This window comes from Lobosporangium transversale (assembly GCF_002105155.1).
Source record: "Lobosporangium transversale strain NRRL 3116 chromosome Unknown BCR41scaffold_9, whole genome shotgun sequence".
In the NCBI taxonomy this organism is placed as follows: domain Eukaryota; kingdom Fungi; phylum Mortierellomycota; class Mortierellomycetes; order Mortierellales; family Mortierellaceae; genus Lobosporangium; species Lobosporangium transversale.
Window position 1 is genome coordinate 375,995 of NW_019028987.1, and position 15,563 is coordinate 391,557.

Genomic DNA, 15,563 nt, shown 5'->3' on the forward strand with positions numbered 1-15,563 from the left:
TCCTCTGTCGGTGCTGATGAGACCTTTATTTTGCTGTCCCCGAGTCCTCAGGTGCCCGCAAGTCAACGTTTCTTTCCTCCCGCTGCCTCGTCGGATAGGGGTAACCCACCCCTGTCCCGCAAGCGATCCTCGGAGTCGCTTGAAGAGTCTGTTGACTCAGATGAGGAAGACAAGCTCCATTCCGTACTGGTGTCGGAGCTTGCGGACCTCTACCGGTACACGTCGAGGGCCCGTCGGATCCTCCATTACAGGGAGGTCTCCGAGGAAAGTAGGAATTACTACCTTGGGCTTCTCTCTAGGTATGAGAAGTCCGAGGATGCGATCCATCAGACTCTGCGGCAACTTGAGTCTGATATCAAATTCCGGGAGTTCTGTCGGACAGCGCGTAAAGTGTGTCGCCGTAGCTAGTACATTTGCACTGAGACAGAAATAAAGAAAAAAATTAAACAGCAAAAAAAAAAAAAAAAAAGATCTGAAACCTTAAAAAAATGAACTGAAAAAAAATTCACACGCTTGTCCTCTTTTTAAAAAAGAGAGGGTGTGAATTCTCTGTTTGCAACTTCTTCCTGACCAACTTCTCTTTCTTCTTCCATCACCTCGTCCTCCATCTCTGCTCCTTCTATCGCTGGTCTGTTCATCGCTGCTACTGTCGCAATATTCATTATCCCTCCAAAGATTAGCTCCTCTCCTTCCACTCGGATGTGTGGTGGATAGTTCCATTCCTGCAGAAACTTTTGAACATTGTTGTCATCATTGTCCTCATCCTCACTGTCGTCGTCAGCAACCTCTCCACTCTTCTGTCGCTCTCGCTCGACCTGATCCTTATAGTGCGCTCTTTCCCACTCCAGTTTGATGCGGTATCGCAGCGCTGCTATGGCTTTAGCCTTGAGGACGCCTTCTGGCACTGTTTCCTTGTCTCCCAACTTGCAGTAAGTCTTGAAAATCACTTGCGTGACAGTTGCATGTATGTGAATGACAACTGCAGGCAGCGACTTGACCTCGGGCCAGCATAGTTGGTCTTGTGCAGCATTATCACGAAGATCTAGCTCAGGCACTAATTCCTTTATCCATCCTCGACATGCGTTCCACAACTCTAGCACTTCTGGACAGTCATGAAAGGCATGCCCTCGAGACTCAAAGGCTGCTGGTGCTCCATCTGTTCCACATCGTCGACAATCTGGAGAGACCGGGGTGTTGTACTTGTACTTGCTCTTGATTCCATTCGTCTGGTAGACATGGTGTGCAACCAGGTACAGGTGGTGTCGCTCATTTGTATATCTGTGTTTGCTGTGCAACCGATCAGAGAAAAAGCGATCCCACTGTTTGTCAGGAATAGGAGTGTGCTGGATATTCGGCCATGGTTTGCGGTCCATGAACCTGATGTGCTTGTAGATTGGCGGGCGAAGGTAAATGCTACGAGAGACAGGCTTAGCTATCCAAGCTTTCAGCGCATTGCATTCAATATACTTACGAGCCTTCTTGACCGTGAATAGAGCCATGGGGACATCTTTGCCAAAGACTGTCGTCAGTCCTCGAGCTTGAGCAAGTGCAGGAGGCACACGATCAGCAGGAGTGACCTTTCTTTTGACGTCCAGCTGTGCAAAAGCCTTGACAGCCTCAAAGACCGAGGTTCTTGCGCGTTGGATTTCAGTTCTATGGCGGATGTCAGTCGAGGCAAGAGGAGGAGCTTCCAAAAATTGTTCTGTCTGTTGGACAGAGGTCTTTCTGTAGTACGATTGGGCCATGTCTGTGAATATAGGCTTCCATCGTGCATCCTGTAGCTGCCATCGAGCCATCCATTTAGCCATGAGTGCCTGGCACTGGGTCCTAGGGTCAATTAGGTTCCAGCCTCCCTTGTTCTTGGGTCGGCGATACCATGCCAGCGAGACTCGAGAAACTTGATCATTCCACAAAATCTTCTTTGTCAACCTGTCAATCGACTTGAAGAAGTTTGGAGAAAAGGAGTAGAAAGGAGCAACGTGCCAAAGCTTGGAAAGAAAGTAAGTGTTGGCAACCGTCACTCGTCCTTGAAAGGAGAGACGTCGAAAGCGCCAGGTGCTAACCGTCGTCTGCATTGTTTGTAGGAGAGCTCGCTCAATGACTGGCAGGTCGCGACCTTTAGCTTGGATAACCACGCCGAGATGAACAAAAGGTTCATTAAAGGGACGAGCAATGAAGCCATTAAGGTGGATCACCATCGTAGCATTCGCCGTGAACGGGATCAGAGCCGTCTTTTGTCTGTTCACCTTGGCACCAGACGCATACTCATGCAGCTCGATAGCACGCAACACATGCTGTTCGTCTCCTGGAGCAACACCAAGCGTCGTATCATCAGCAAAAGCAGCCACTTTAAAAGGAATACCAACAGTAGGAATGCCCGTCGCGTGATGCTCATAGTACAGAAGAAAAGGTTCCAAGACAAAGTTGAACAGGAGCGGAGCCAGAGGATCACCTTGACGCAAGCCTCTGCGTGCCTGATACGGATTCGATTGGTTTCTGTTCATGACAATGGTGGCAGAGAGATCAGAGTAGCAGCTTCGCACCCAGGAACGAATGCGAGGGCCAAAGCCAAAGGCCTCTAGGACTCGATGCATATATGACCACTCGACACGATCGTACGCTTTTTCTTGATCAAGGGAGAGAATAGCAGCATCTCCTTTATCTCCAGACTGAAGAGAGAGAGCCACTAGTTCTAGCAACCTGACATTGTCATGACCTTGTCGTCCTGGAATAAAGCCAGTTTGCCATTCACCTATAACCTGTTTAGCTGCAGGATTGATGCGATTAGTCAGAGCCTTGGTGAAGATCTTGTAATCACATTGAGTCAGAGAGATGGGACGATAGTTTTGCATCAGTTCATTGTCACCCTTCTTGAAGATCAACGTTGTCAAGGCTTTCCGGTGAGAGACTGGGAGGTCACCACCTTCGACATCAACACTGTTAACGACTTCGAGCAATATAGGAGCCAATTCTCTCTTGAAGGTCTTGTAGAATTCGTAAGGAAGACCATCGGAACCAGGCGAGGATCTATCAGCCATCGAGTCTATAGAGGCTTCAATCTCCTGAAGAGAGATATCAGCATCAAGACTAGTGGTGAGAGCGGGAGGAATCCTGTCGGTGATTTCAGCCAACAAGAGATCCTGGGCGGCCTCGTCAGTGTGTCCAGAGGTGTATAGCTTCTCGTAGAAGGAGCGTGCTATTTCCTCCATTCCTTGTTGCAGAGTTGTGCGGTTGCCGGAACTGTCCTTGAGCGACAAGATAGAGCGCTTTGCATAGCCTTTCTTGAGCTTTTTGGTAAATTGCGGCGAGGCTCGTTCACCTTCTTCAATCCATTCGATCTTGGACAGAGTGATGTCTCGTTCCATGCGATACGCTTCATGTTTCCGTAGTTGCTCCCTCGCTTCGAAAAGATTGCTTATGGCGTCAGGGTCGTTTGGCTGGTTATCAAGGGCAAGATCAGCCTCTTTCAGAGTCTTTTGGAGGTCGATTCTTACCCTAGTGTCATTGAAGCGCTTCTTTTTGCGATATCGTAGTCCTGCAAACAAGCACTTTTTCTTACAGTCATCCCAAAACTCTCCAGCGGACTGAAAAAGAGTAGGATGAGAGGCGCGTTTCCTCAGACAGCGAGATATAAGGGAGCGGATCTCGGTTTGGAAAGCAGGGTCGCGTAAGATTCGAGTGTCAAGGATGAGGACTGGCTTTGTGATCACTGCCGGATTCCGTGCTGCTGCTGCTGTTGGCTCATCATCATCGTCGTTACCAGTAGGCAGGGCAGGCATGGGTCGAGGCGGAGGGTTTGGACGTTTGGAGGTGTTTATCACAACTTCAACGATCCTGTGATCAGTCTTGATAATCGGCATAGTAGAGACCTTGTAACTAGAAACAGTGGGCAAGAGAGCATGAGAGACCATAATATAGTCAATCCTTGTCATGGTGCACCATCTAAGTCTCGAAACATGAGTGAAGTGGGTCTCGACAATATCTCCAGCGGGATCTCTAGAAGGAGGAGGGGCAACATCGATCACACCTAGTCTTGTAAAGAGTGGACCAAGGCGAGGCCAGCGGGTGGCTCTAACATCGTTGGTGGGAGGGTTGCGGTCTAGTGTAGTGCTGGTGACAGAGTTGAAGTCACCAAGGGCAACGAGAGGGTAGTCATCTTGCGTAAGGAGTTCATCAGGAAATTCTTCAATAAACTCTGAAAGGGAGACATCCGAAACATATGAACTCGGGACATAAATGTTGATCATGCGAAGACGTTCATCCATGTTGTCATCGACATACAGATCGATCGCTAAAATACGTCCATTGAGAAAGTCTTGTTTTAGAGTGTAGAAGAGACGAGGGTTGTTGATGAGGATCGCACAATGCTTTGTAAACACTGCTTTTCCTGCACCCCATTCTCTTGTCCACTGATTATTTTTGACTGTTGTCCATTGCGGATGCTGGGTATCTGTTTCCTGCAAAGCAATGACATCGTATGGCTGAGTCTTGAGCCATTGGAAGAGCGTCCTTCGTTTTTCTTGGTTGAAAATTGAACAGACGTTGAGTGTGCATACTTTTAGATTTTCAAAATCAATCATTGATTAAAAAAATAGTGAAAGCATACGGTTCTTGTGAGGGGAGCAAGGCACGCAAAGGGAGTTTGAGTCTTTTTTTTTTTTTTTTTTTTTTTTTTAAGACTGAGTGACTTCCTGGCCCGCTCCCCAGGGCAATTATCTAGCATCGTTGTTCTTTGCAGTAGGTGTTCTCGAAGGTCGCGAGGCCTTCGAGACGGTGAGAGGGTCAACGAAGGTCCGCTTCAGCCTTGACGAGACCGCTGATACTGCTTTGCCAGAGACTTGGCGAGGCTTGGTTGGCGTCAGTACTGTTTCTGATCCTTCTTCTTGCATGGTATCCATCTCAGAGTCCTCAACAATGGGGATAGCCGAGGGGACAGGGAGGGGAGGAGCAGGGGAGGAGGAGGAGGAGGAGGAGGAGGAGTCAAGATGTTCTTCTATGGTCTTTTCGGTAGTCAAGTCCATTTCTTCGTCTCTAACAATGGCATCAGTTGAGGAGACGGAAAGAGGCTCCGGCAGCGGCGCCGTCTCAGCTGCACTAGGTGCCTCTGGAGACTGATCCACAGACGCATGTGTATCTGCAGGACCTGAGGTGACATCTTGTGTTGAGGAAGAAGGAGAAGCGGCAGCATCAGCTACCTTGATCTCTTCTATCAAAACAGTTGGCTCCTGTTGTGTGGGACCGGAAGATACGGGGGCGGGGGCAGAGGTGCTCTCCTTGGTGTTGAGTTTGCGAGCGGTAATCTTCTTCCTTGGGACATCACTTTCCGATGCCGAAGTTGAGCCTGTGCTCCGCGAAGAAGTCCTCTTTGCTGCCTTTTTCCTCTTGGTGGAGGTGACAGTTGTCCATTCCTCCTTGTCGGAGGATGGGGTGTCCTTATTGACCTTGGGACCCTTGGTAGCCTTGGGACCCTTGGTAGCCTTGGGAGCTTGAGGGACCGCAGGAGGGGCCCTTGCGGGCGCGTTCGCAGGCAAGAACGCGCGAGCCATAATGACTCTTTTAGGGGCCGAGAGGAGATCGAACTCGGGTGGTTGGGGGCAGGACTGCTTGACGTGGTTCTCCTCACCACACTTGTAGCAGTACTGGGGCCCATACCAGTGGAAAAGCGTGTTAATACCCTCAGCTTGGGCCACGCGGGGGATAAGGAGGTCTCGAGGGGAGTCCCCAGAGAGCTCTAACACAAATTCGAAGGAAGGGAGCAAAAGAGTCTCCGATCCCTTGACGTAATGGAACTTGGTGTGGATTACACGGCCAAATTTACCAAAGATATTTTTGATATACTCCAGACGATCCTCCGGAGTAGAGAGGGTGATTCGGTCAACCCGAATCCTGAGTCGGCTTCCTGTGGAATGGACCGTATGGTATGCTCTGACAGGAGCAGGATTGCAGGGGAGAGGAGGAGACGCAATGGCCTCGTCCACCTCTTTTTGTGTCCTCACGAGAACCACTACGACCCCTGGGACAACAGGGTCAAGACCAACTGCCTTGGGGAAAGCCAGGCGAATGGCCTCCACCACGTCAGAGACGAGGTGAGTCTTCCTGTCATACTTGACAGCGAAGGTGGTGGGAGCGTGGTGTGGGGTGAAAAACACAGAGTGCTCCTCAACCTCTGTGCTGAACGCACGGACAACTGCGTTCTTACGAAGTGCATTCCAACTGGTCTGCACTTCTTTCTTGGATAAGCTTTTGCGGGCCATCTCCGCAAAGCTCAGGGACTGCTTAATTTTATTGTTTTTTACTACATCCCCTGCCTGAGCCAGGGGATCGTGTCCCTCATCTACCTCATTCGAGGAAGACGGAGGGGGAGATGGCGGTGGAAGTCGATCCGCCATTAGATGAAGGGGAAGGGGGAGATAAAAGTAAGAGAATAGGCCTATCCGTTGGACTGACCGTTGCGAATTGGCTGAGTAAATTAAGTATTTCTTTATTTGCAAAAGGCAACCACAATTTTATTAAAAAATTTATGGTAGGAAGGAAAGGTGCTCTACCGACTAAGCTAAACGAGCCTCCGATGGAGGTTTGAAAAAATCACTGTCTTAAGAACCGGGGGGTTATACTGAGATGCCCTTAAAAACCGCAACGAGACGCAAATACATAGAACACACTGAAGTGTTGTACCAAGATAAAGGTCTTTATTAGTTTATGATACATATAATACTATACAAGTAACTAGTGCTGAGATGAATGAGGTTGCATACCTGAAGTGTTGTACCAAGATAAAGGTAAGGAACACTTCAGGGACGGAGAGTCCACTATTTATTATAGCGGGGAGGATCGGGTGGCTGAGCTCACGTCCAGGCAGGACGGGGTGGGTTTGAGGGTACCACTATAGGTATACCTCTGGTCCTACCTACCATGACGTCACTTGTTATAGGACTTGAGCTTAAGTTGCCTCGATTTAGGACAGACTCCCCACGAGAAATCCAAGCCGCCCCTGCGGCGTCAATCTTTGGATTGGGCCTTGAGAGGGAACGTGGTGGTCGCGCAGGAGGGGGCGATGCGGTAGCTGCGGGCCTTGCTGATGATGATGGGGCCGTTGTACGCGATGAACCTTCGAGGGGTATGGGTTGCACTGCTGTACCTACTTCTGGCTCCGACTGAGGCCCTCGCTCGTCTTCTTCTTGAATGGTCTCCATGGGGATGGTGAGTTCATCGCGACTGTTGCGGGTTTTATACCATGCGCGCGTCGGTTCTGGACTACCCGCGGGTAGATTCACTGGCTTCAGACGGTCTTTATGCACAAGGTCCATTTTCGCTTTTCCATCGGGCCAGATAAGCTTGTAGGCGCCAAAAGGGGTAATCGTCTCGACACGCAATGGTCCATACCAAGGGTATTCAAATTTCCTTTTCGCTATGTTTTTTACTAAAACCCAGTCGCCAATCTCGTACACTTGCCTCGGAGCTTCGGGGTCGATGTCATGTCTCTCATTATACCTTTCCTCCATGAGCCTTGCGGCTTCCTGTTGCCGCTCCTCGTTTGATAGCCTCTCAAGTCTCAATCTTTCAAGCTCGGCCTCTCTCGCGGCTTGAACCTCTGTAAAAACCGCTCCATCGAATACATAAGGACGAGTGAGGTCGCCAGGTATCGTGGGCTCGATTCCATAGACTAGGTAGAATGGTGACTTCTTAGATACGCTATGTATTCTGGTGCGGCAGGCGAAAAGTGCCTGATCTAGAAAGAGGTCCCACTTGTGCTTCATCTTATCACCGACGTATTTTGTTAATGCGGCGCCGAGGATGCCATTGGTGCGTTCGGTTTTGCCATTTGTGCGCGGGTGATACGCGGAGGTGAGCCGGTGTTTAACTTTCATCTTCTTAAGATATTCTCGCAGGACCTCTGACATGAACTGACTGCCTCTATCGGAAATCAGCTCTGCGGGGCAACCAAAGTTCATGACAATTTCCTCATAAATGAAATTTGAGACTGTCTCGGCAGTGGCGTCAGGCGTAGCTTTGGCTATTGTCCAGCTAGTAGCGTAATCTACAGCGACTATTATCCACATGTTTCCATTCTTAGTCTTGGGACAGCGTCCGATGAAATCGATACCCCAGCGTTGGAAGGGTTTAGCCACCGAGAAAGTGTGGAGAGGTTCGGTGACCGTTGCTCCTCCGCGAGTCAGCTGGCATTCCTTGCAAGTACGGCATGCTTCTTGAATGCTCTCACGCATACGAGGCCACCAATATCTAGGCTGGATGCGTTCAAATAAGCCTTGCGCACCGGGGTGTCCCATACTTTCATGCATTTTGGCCATGTAATCTGCGCGCCGAGCGAAATTTAAAAATTCTACTTGCGTATCACCCATCACTCTAAACACTTTCCCGTCTTCCACCACAAAATTATCCTCTTCCTCCCTCATTAAACCTAGGAAGTCCTGGTGTGCGGGGTCAGCGAGGGTGCCCGTTTCCTTATACTCGACCATTAATAGAGGCCAATCCATATCTTCCAATGTCTCGTCAAACTCTGTCTCTTCCATGGCCATCAATAATGCCTCCTCGAACGCCTCAACACCTGCGTCGTGGTTACTCTCTTTTATTCCGAGCTCCCCGTTGGCGAGTTCCATGAAGTTGCAGGTGACGTCCTTGGTATTCTCCTCATTAGGCCTAGAAAGAGCATCGGCAACAGGGTTATCCTTGCCCGGACGATAGATGATAACATGATCTTGTTGCTCCATGTGTTGGCTCCATCCCGCCATGCGTCTGCTCATGCCTTTTTGTCGTTTTAAGAACACCAAACTGTGATTGTCGGTCAAGATGTTGACTGTTCTGCCCTGGATATAAGTACGCCATTCGTCGCAAGCGCGCACAATTGCATACAATTCGCGCTCATGTGTTGGCCATTTCTGCTGACCCTCATCTAATTTCCTCGACATGAAAGCGATAGGGTGCATTTCCTTCAGGCCATTTGAACCAAAGTCCTGACTCAGGACGGCGCCAATGGCAGTGAGGGACGCATCAGTCTCGATGAAAAAGGGGCGAGAAAAATCGGCAAGGCGTAGAACGGGAGCTGAGGCGAGGGCTTGCTTGAGGTCGTCGAAGGCAGCTTGTTCTCTCTCGCCCCACGGCGAGGGGAGAGGTCTGGTCTTGATTTTGTTGTTGTCTTTTTCTTTTGTGAGATCTGTGAGGGGAGCGGCCCGAGAGGCATAATTTTTAATAAATTTGCGGTAGTAGCCAGCCATACCTAAAAATCGACGAACCTCTTGAACATTGGTGGGCGCCGTCAATGATTGGATGCTTTCTGTCTTTGAGGGGTCGACTTTCAAGCCTTCACCGCTCACAACGTGGCCTAAGAAGAGGAGTTCAGGCTTGCCGAATTCGCATTTGGACATCTTGACCTTGAGTTGATATTTCGCCAGACGTTCAAGTACCCAACGCAAATGTTCCTTATGGTCCTCAGGGTTGCGACTGAATACTAGGATATCATCCATGAAGACTAAACAAAATTTATCTAGACCGCCTTGCAGAACTTCATTCATCATCCCCTGGAAGGACGCAGGTGCGTTAGTCAAACCAAAAGGCATCACCAAATATTCAAAGTGACCATAGCGGGTACCAAAAGCGGTCTTTTCCACGTCGCTGGGGTTAACTCGAATCTGATTGAAGCCTGATTGCAAATCGAGTTTAGAAAACTCGGTTGCACCTGAGAGTCGGTCGAAGAATTCATCAATGAGTGGCAGAGGGTACTTATTCTTGACGGTAATTGCATTGAGCGCGCGGTAGTCTACACACAGACGGAGGCTTCCGTCTTTCTTCCTAGCGAATACAACGGGCGCTGACCAAGGGGAAATACTGGGCCGAATGAAGCCTTTCTTCTGCAGCTCTTCTAATTGCTCCTTTAATGCATCCAGTTCCTCAGGCGACATCCTCCGCACCGGCATGGCGATAGGGAGGGCCGAGCCAGTCTCGATGCGATGATCAACGTGACGGTGTGGGGGAAGTTTGTTCAAGTCGGCGAAGACGGAGTCTGCGAATTCCTCTATCAGCGCGCGGTATCTCTCTGGGACCTTTTCTGCTCCCTCACCGGCGGCGTCAACGGAATTGACCACTAACTCTACTTCGTCCCCACTGATAAAGCAAACTCCATAATCCTCTGTAGTATTCAGGATCTTCTTGAAATGCTTCACTCCGACGAGGTGAACGTCTGTACGGTTCTTGGCCTCATGTTCTGCAGATGTTGAGATCAGATGATCTTTTTCTTTTTCTGTAGATTCCCCATTTTTTGTCTCCTCATTTGCTTTCACCATTTCTACTTGCTCCATTCCATCGCTCTTCACATTTCCCATTGTTGCTTCCTCGCCCTCTCTTACTGTCGTATTCCACAATTCGTCTGTGCCTGCCACTGTCTCTGCGACATTTTTTATGACGTCTCCTTCCATTGTCCTTTCTGCAGTTTCCTTAACGCTCTTATTGTCGCTCGCCCCGGTAGATTCAATATTTGAAGCCAGCTGGCCATTATTTTCCTCCCTTACGCTGCGTATCGCCTGCCAACCTTTTCGACCTTGCCATTTGTATATTCCAGTACGCCAATTTACCTGCGGGTTCCACTTTCGCAGCCAGGGTTGCCCTAGGATGATATCGTATCTCAAATTATCAACGACGACTCCCGTTTCTCTCATTACCTCGTCGCCCATACTGAGAGCAAGAGTAGCCGTGGTTGACGAGACAGAGCTTTGGCCACGGGCCATCAGGATCCTGACTGGTTTAGGTAAGGGTAGTAAACGGTAGTCTTCCTTCTTGAGATCCCTTATGAATTCAGAGCAGACGAAGTTACCGGAAGCACCGGAGTCGATCAGCACGCGTGCCCCTAAGGTTCCGACCTTTGCGCGTACTTCGTGCACCGGCCGGTTCAACTCTTTATAATTTTCTGGGGTATTGCCATTCTTTAGGTGATAGGACTGTAAAATATACGATGAAGAATTGCGACCTTTATTGCCAGGGCAGTACTCTATTCTATGTCCAGGGATCCCACAGCCGTAGCATCGCGGCTTACTTCTATCTGGACAGTTTGCCTTGATATGGCCGTTCTTGCCGCAGTGGAAGCACTTTCGACCCTCACTATGCTGGCGAGTCTGCATGGCCGCAACCTCAAGCTCTTCCTCCGTGAAACGCTGCCGGACATGGTCCAAATCCATGGACATGTCTGGCGCACTTGGCACACTGGACCTGGGGACGCCGGCATTAGTACTAGCGAGGGACTGCGACCTAAACCCAAGGTTACGACTGCCATGGACTGGGTTTCCCCCCGCATGGCCACTGGTGAGGGATCTGAAGGCCGACAGGTCTTGATCCTTCAAGGCAATCTTGTGAGTGAAGGTCTCGAGCGAATCCTCAGGCCTCATGATATCAACAAGTTTGTTTCGGATATATTGTGGGAGTTTTCTGGCTAACTCCAACTTCTTGTCCATTGTAGACTTGTCATGGATTTTGTTGGCTAACGCTACGTATCTGCTCATGAAGCTGATTAGGGCCTCGTCTTTCTCCATCTTTAGCCCGTCTAACTGGGCCCTCAGGTTCTGTGAAAGATGGGTCTGCGTCCATCTCTTAACGAAGTCTTCCTTGAACGCATCCCAACCGATGTCTTCGCCCTTGTCATCGATATATTGGAGGGCCCACGACAGAGCACCTCCCTTGAGGATGGTGACAAAACTGGGAACTTTCTTGTTGTCCGGCCACGTCTGACTCCGGAACTGCAGCTCGATGAACTTGAGCCAAGCATCAAGGTCGAAGGCGACTTCGTGCCCCGAGAAAGTAGAGGTCTGAGCGGCAAACTGCGGGGCTGGCCTGTGAGGGTCCAGCCATCGGCTTACTGCCGGGGGCGCTGGTGCTGAGGCCAATTGATTATTGGCGAACTCGAGCTGCCTAGTGAGCTCCTCGACTCTTCGCGCGAGCTCCTCACTCGAGGCCTGCTGCAACTGTTGCTGACGCTGTGCAAATATCTCTGCTGCATCCATTTCTGCCGTGGTATAACTTGATTCCGATTCTGTATCACTTGGTGGGCTAAAAACCACCATAAACTATTTGTAAACTGTGTAACCGAATTACGGACAAATAACTGTGGACAAATAAAACTGTTGACAAATAAAAACTGTGCGACCAAAAAAAAACTGTGGACTGATCGTTGATTATTGGGCTCGTTAAGACCGTGGTGCCTTTGCTACCATTGAAAAAATCACTGTCTTAAGAACCGGGGGGTTATACTGAGATGCCCTTAAAAACCGCAACGAGACGCAAATACATAGAACACACTGAAGTGTTGTACCAAGATAAAGGTCTTTATTAGTTTATGATACATATAATACTATACAAGTAACTAGTGCTGAGATGAATGAGGTTGCATACCTGAAGTGTTGTACCAAGATAAAGGTAAGGAACACTTCAGGGACGGAGAGTCCACTATTTATTATAGCGGGGAGGATCGGGTGGCTGAGCTCACGTCCAGGCAGGACGGGGTGGGTTTGAGGGTACCACTATAGGTATACCTCTGGTCCTACCTACCATGACGTCACTTGTTATAGGACGTGAGCTTAAGTTGCCTCGATTTAGGACAGGTTTTTATTTCTGGAGCCGGGTCGTTCCTACGATTCACGCCGGTATTCTTCCACGTGACTTTCTACTCTAGTTCATATTCTATACTACGGAAAAAAAAGCGCCATGGGCATGAGCTGAAAAATGACTATCGTTGAAATATTGTGGAAGGCCACCGACCGAACCTAATGCAGTACCGCCGAGTGGATCCATGAAAGAAAGGGTATAGGGAATAGTGTACAAGGGGGAGAGGTGAAAATAAAATAATAAAAGTAATAAAAATAATAAAATAATAAAAAATAAAAATAAAAATATAAAATATAAAAATATAAAAAGGCGAAGCAAATAAGGAAAGGAGAAAGGCCAGAGACGCCACCAAAAGGGAGAAAAGGGAAAAAGGAAAGAAAAGAAGATCAACTTGAAAATGACATCTTCCTCCGCTCATCACCATCATTTCCGCCATGTCCTCATTTCCTCCTCGTCTCTTCTCATCTCATCTCCATCTCCATCTCCATCTCCATGTTCCTTATTTTCCTGAAATCTTTTTATAGGCAATGTTTGCCAAGCCTGCGCCTGGACCAATCAGAATGATGCATGAGCACACCATCTGATCAGCTGGAAGAATGAGTCAGAGGCGAGCCTGTGAATGGCGATGGCAGCATGAGACGGAAAAACACATAAATTGCAGCTCCATCTCTGCTCCATTCCTCATTCCTCAACTCATTGCAACCTTTGCCTTTTCGCTTCAAGTTTCCTGTCTGCACCTTCCTCCACCTCCACCACAACTATAACAACAACCATGTCTGCCTCTCTTCGTCGTAGTGTTAGCTTCGGAGGTGCCTCCGTCAAGTGTAGGGAGCCTTCTCCTGAGTCAGTTAGCTCTGACACGACCAGTGCCGGTGCGGAGTCTTCCCTGCCTGTTGTTGGGTCTTTTGCTTCCTCGTCTTCTGGTGCTGCCACCAGACACTCCTCGCCTGCTCTATCGCAGGTGAAGAGTGAAGAGACTTTGCCTCTGTGGCATACGGATTCATCCAACCTCTCTGCGATTGAGATCCCTGATGAGATCTCCTCTGTCGGTGCTGATGAGACCTTTATTTTGCTGTCCCCGAGTCCTCAGGTGCCCGCAAGTGCTCTACCGACTAAGCTAAACGAGCCTCCGATGGAGGTTTTGTCCTAAATCGAGGCAACTTAAGCTCACGTCCTATAACAAGTGACGTCATGGTAGGTAGGACCAGAGGTATACCTATAGTGGTACCCTCAAACCCACCCCGTCCTGCCTGGACGTGAGCTCAGCCACCCGATCCTCCCCGCTATAATAAATAGTGGACTCTCCGTCCCTGAAGTGTTCCTTACCTTTATCTTGGTACAACACTTCAGGTATGCAACCTCATTCATCTCAGCACTAGTTACTTGTATAGTATTATATGTATCATAAACTAATAAAGACCTTTATCTTGGTACAACACTTCAGTGTGTTCTATGTATTTGCGTCTCGTTGCGGTTTTTAAGGGCATCTCAGTATATGTCGTATACCAGCCACCAAGTCAGAAGCTCGTCACGTGATTCGAGGCCAAGCAAGTCACGAACTAACGCCACCACGGCTCGGCTCACATCGGCTCGGTTCAGGTCTGAGTCATAGCATATGAAAGCATAGCCTATGACTCATTGATAAGCATAGCCTATGACTCATTGATAAACATAGCCCATCGATAAGCATAGCCCATGAGTCATCGATAGGTGCAGCCCTATGACTCACTGATAAGCATAGCCCATGAATAACATATAAATAGAGACGCATTCCCCACCTAGTTTAGTTCCTTACCTGATATCTTGAATAAAACTCCTAAGCTTTCCTTGACCCTTGTTCCTGTTCACATATCTCCTACTCTCTTACATACCCACCTGCCTAGTCTGGAAAAGGTCATTCTGCCTTGCCCTAAGCCTAGGTTCTCGACATACAGTGGCTTCCAATATTGTCCAAGTGTTTCATTTTTCCAAAGGAAAACTACAGTGGTCATCAAAAGTCATTCAATGATTTTGAATTTTTAACATTCTCATTCCTTTTCTTCATTCTCATCTAGCATGTGGCTAGTATATTTGGGGTAGTGCATTTGTTCCCCACACCTCATGATTACTTTCATGTCTCATTCCTAATTATGACTTCATTGTGAAATAAAACCAATTTCAATTTGACCTGCCTATTGAATGACTTCTGCTGAATTTCAATGTTGATTGCAAAAAAAACTTTTTCACTTCTCTTTTTTCTACCAAGATTACCTTCAGCTATATCTTCATACACCTCTACTTACAATTAACATTCCACATCGTTTAGTATTTATTATGAGGACGCTTTCTATGGAAAAGGTACAAAATGCTCAGGCCTTACTTCGACAAGGGAAGTCTACAAGCGAAGTGGCAAGGCAACTTGGTATCTCTATTTCATCGGCAATAAGGATCAGGAGGGACGTCAAGGACAATATTCCTAAACCCAGAATGGGCAGACCCTCATTGGTTTCCCCTGCTACCAAGAGGGTTATTGCACGCGAGGTTGATACGGGGAAACTTAGATCCATTCTGGCAGTTCAAGAATACATCAGATCGAGCCATGGAGTGCATGTCAGTGTAGAGACTGCCCGACGCTATGTAAAATCAGAGGGTTTGAAAAACTATGTCCGCCCATTCAAGCCTAGGCTGACAAAAATGCAGATTGCGAAAAGGAAGAATTTTGCCCTCAACCACCTTGACTGGACTGTTGATGACTGGAAGCGAGTGATGTTCTCGGACGAAAAGCTTTTTGAAAGGCTAGGGTCCTTAGGAGGAAGAACACAATATAGGCGACCCGGCCACAGGACTTTAGAAGATCGAGATGTTAGAGAGAGATCAAGGGGAGCACATAATAAACTTATGTGGTGGGGCTGTATCACTTATCATGGTGTAGGCGATGGTTGCAGGATCCCTGTCACAGTTGATTCCTCTTTATATGT

General features: G+C 48.5%; 1 protein-coding gene across 1 annotated transcript; it reads right to left on the bottom strand.

The window, feature by feature from the left end:
• Window positions 1-4,712: 4,712 nt before the first annotated feature.
• On the bottom strand, window positions 4,713-6,389 carry BCR41DRAFT_394088 (hypothetical protein; the record flags this gene model as incomplete). The annotated part of the gene is made up of 1 exon (XM_022028616.1): window positions 4,713-6,389. One exon carries the CDS (start codon window positions 6,387-6,389, stop codon window positions 4,713-4,715), a length of 1,677 nt encoding a protein of 558 aa, XP_021883588.1.
• Window positions 6,390-15,563: the final 9,174 nt, after the last annotated feature.